The sequence below is a fragment of the Castanea sativa genome, chromosome 8 (assembly GCF_040712315.1).
Source record: "Castanea sativa cultivar Marrone di Chiusa Pesio chromosome 8, ASM4071231v1".
Taxonomy (NCBI): Eukaryota; Viridiplantae; Streptophyta; class Magnoliopsida; order Fagales; family Fagaceae; genus Castanea; species Castanea sativa.
In genome coordinates, this window is record NC_134020.1 from 23,680,738 (window position 1) to 23,684,340 (window position 3,603).

At 39.8% G+C, this 3,603-nt stretch overlaps 1 protein-coding gene across 1 annotated transcript; it reads left to right on the forward strand.

Annotated features, from left to right (window-relative positions):
* Positions 1-1,696: 1,696 nt before the first annotated feature.
* LOC142606044 (uncharacterized) lies at positions 1,697-3,337 on the forward strand. Its single transcript, XM_075777455.1, has one exon. It carries the CDS (start codon positions 1,697-1,699, stop codon positions 3,335-3,337), a length of 1,641 nt encoding a protein of 546 aa, XP_075633570.1.
* The last annotated feature ends 266 nt before the right edge of the window (positions 3,338-3,603 follow it).

Sequence of the window (3,603 nt, forward strand, 5' to 3'; positions counted from 1 at the left end):
ATATATATATATATATATATATATTTATATTTATATTAATCTATATTAATATAAATTTATATATATATATATATCTATTTTAGAAAGTAAGGAGAAAGATATATATATATATATATTTTTTTTTTATTCATGACCTAGGAAGTCTTTTTACTAGCTTTCGGTGAATTTATCTGCTTCATTTTCTCCATAATTTGTATTAAATTTGAGTTTGTATATCACATATGGTATATTTAACTGTATATTAATGCCTTGATTTTGAAATTAGATGATATGTCTAATTTTGATTGCTCATGATCAAATTGCACTCATTCATTTGCACATCCTCATGACTTTTGTTGTTTGGTTTGATATTTTTATTTATATTTTTGTTAGAATTGAGTCGAAATTTTGTAATGGGGGTGAGTTTTGTCTTTAATTTTTTTATTTGTTTGAGTACGAAATGATAATGATTGAGTGTGTTTGTATGTGATGTGGGGTGAGAAGTTGTAATTTTTGTACTTTGAGTAGATATTCAAGGTTTTCTAATTGATGTTAAATAAAAGAGATAAAATATGTCACTAACATATTATACTTTACTCTCTAATAGGTTCACAATCTCTGAAGAATATTGATATAAATGTATACTATGGTGGACCCCTTGACAATCCTGGAGAGATTGACGGATTCCCATTTAGAGGGCCGGGTATTGAATGCTACTACATGATGATACGTCGTAAGTTGAAGACGTTGGATGATTTGAAGAGGAAAATAATGCACTCATTGAGTTTGAACCCCGCTTGGTATGACATCAAGATTATTTATCGTTACCCACAAGAAGTCCTTCATGAACGGATAAATTACGGGTATATGGAGATCAAAGAAGACAAACATGTAAAGATGATGTTTAATAGGATCCAAAAAATGCCCCAAGTAAATGCCTGCGAGTTGTACGTAAGTTCGGAGCCGCTTGTAGAAGTTGATGCGAGGTGGTGCAACAAACAACTACGGCTTTACAATTTACAGCCCTAGATGATGGATGTACTACAATGGGAGGGTATACAATGGGAGGTTATACGCTCCCATCTCAAGATCATGTTGCCAATCCTGGTGAACCCCTCCATCCTCAAGAGACACATTTAGAGGAGGAAGACGAAGACGAATATCATGCGGCGGATGATGGTGAAAATATTGATGATGTGGATGAATACGAAGAGAGGATTGAGCGAGGCGACTTTGAGAACGATATGGATGACCATGAAGTTGTTCCCAATTTTGAAGAGGAAAATATGGAGTACCATGATGAAGGTGATGCAGACCATGATATTGGCATCCGGATGATACAAATGCGACTACCGCCTACGTACCTCCCGCCGACTCATTTTACGCAAATACTTGGGAAAATATGGTTGATCCTTCACGTCTTCGCATACCATTTGTTTCAACTTGGGAAGATGGGATGCATTTTCATAAAGGGTTGACTTTTGCAAATAAAGAGGCGGTGAAGCGTGCATTGATAATATACGCAGCAAATGATAATAGAAATTTTATAATCCGGAGGTCGACCAAAACTAAATTGTGCGCTGCATGCGTTGACGACAACTGCAAGTGGTACGTTGGGGCATTCATGAAGGTTAAACTTAATGGTCTATGGATGGTCACGTCTTATGTGGGTCCACACACTTGTATACCCTTTGGCCTGCGAAGAGACGGTAAAATGATGGATTCTAATTTTGTTGCATCAGAAATTGTGGGAAAATTGCGACAAAATCACACTGCTCGTATACAAGATCTCTGGGACATCATGCATACTAAGTATAAACATGAGCTTTCTTACTATAAAGTATGGGACGCAAAACAAAAGGCAATTGCTAAGATATTTGGGGATTGGGAGGAGTCTTATCAAAGGTTGCGAAAGTTGTTGTTGGCATACTTGGATCAGGATTCGGGTACCCAGTACAATTATCACACCATACCTAGGCCATACGAGAATTCTGCGTTACTGCGCTATGTATATTGGGCATTTGCTCCATGCATTGCTGCATTCCGATATTGTAGGCCAGTGATCAGTATTGATGGGACTCATTTGTATGGTAAATACAAAGGGGTTTTGATGATTGCAATGGCAACTGATGCCAACCAAAAGGTTTTGCCTCTTGCCTTTGCTGTTGTGGATAAGGAGTCAGAGGCTAGTTGGGGGTGGTTTTTAGAGTGTCTCAGGGCTTCGATTGAGCATGTTATACCTGCCAACGGCATTTGCATTATTTCTGACCGACATAAAGGTATCAAAAACGCCATTCGACAGTGGCCTAGAGGGAGGGACGGAACAGAACAGGTATATCACCGATATTGCCTTCGACATGTTGCTAGCAACTTCAACAGACGCTTTGATGACCCGATTCTAAAGGCATTGGCCTTGAAAGCTGGATATGCGACCCATGAAGCTAAATTTGAATCCATAATGCAAATCATTAAGGAGGCCGAGATTAATTTACTGAGGGGTGTAGACCCTACTGCTCGCCATGTTGGACGCTGTATGCCATACACATATTTAACCAGTGAGGATGTGGACAAATGGACCCAGTCACATGATGGTGGAAGACGTTACGGGGCAATGACAACCAATATCTCTGAGTGCTTTAATGGGGTACTTAAAGGTGCCCGCGGTTTGCCCATTGCGGCAATGGTTGAGTTCACTTGGTCCAAACTTGTTGCATATTTCCACGATCGACATAAAAAAATTACGGAAGATCTCTCTCGAGGTAAGGTGTGGAGTGATTATGCAATGGAGATCTATAACAAAAATGCGCAGAAAACCGCAGGCCACACTGTGAGGAATTTTAATCATGAAACTGGTGTATATCAAGTGCTTACCCCGTACAACGACCATAGAGGTGGAGGGGGAAACCACAGTCATGAAGTGCACGCATTTGATAGAATATGTGGTTGCGGAAAGTGGCAAAACTTGAAGATTCCTTGTTCACATGCAATTAAAGTTCTTCAAGGTCTGCACCTCGATGCGACCAGCTATATTGACCCATGTTATAGTTTGAACAACGCCATTCACACATATTCACATCATTTTGTGGTGCCAAAGTCAGAGTCATTGTGGAGGGACGTTCGCGGACCACGGTGGGTGCCTGACCCACAGCTATTGCGAGCCAAAGGTCGTCCTGTGGCCTCAAGAATAAGGAATGAAATGGACGGGGTACGACGAGAACGGGGAAGCCGGAGGGAAGATCCGGACTTGAGGGAGATTCAACCGAGGCAGCGATGTGGAGTGTGTCATCAAGAGGGGCATAACCGTAGAAGCTGTCCCAATTCCCTTGGGGCTTCGACAAGTGGTAGTGCTACAAACTAGGCAAGTGCTCTCACTGTTTTTATATAATATGCTATGAATTTCATTTGGTTTTTGTTCTTCGCATTTGGAAACTAACGATTGTATTTCCATGTTTGTCAGGCGAGCGAAGACTCGATTAAAGTTTTGGCAATGTACGTGGGACTTGTCGTTATTTTCTGTATATGCATGTACAAGTGTTTTTTTTTTCTTTGTTGAATGTTGTTGCCGAATGTAGACTATGTTAATTTTAGTTAGTTGTTTTTTTCTATATTTTGTTTATTGTTGAA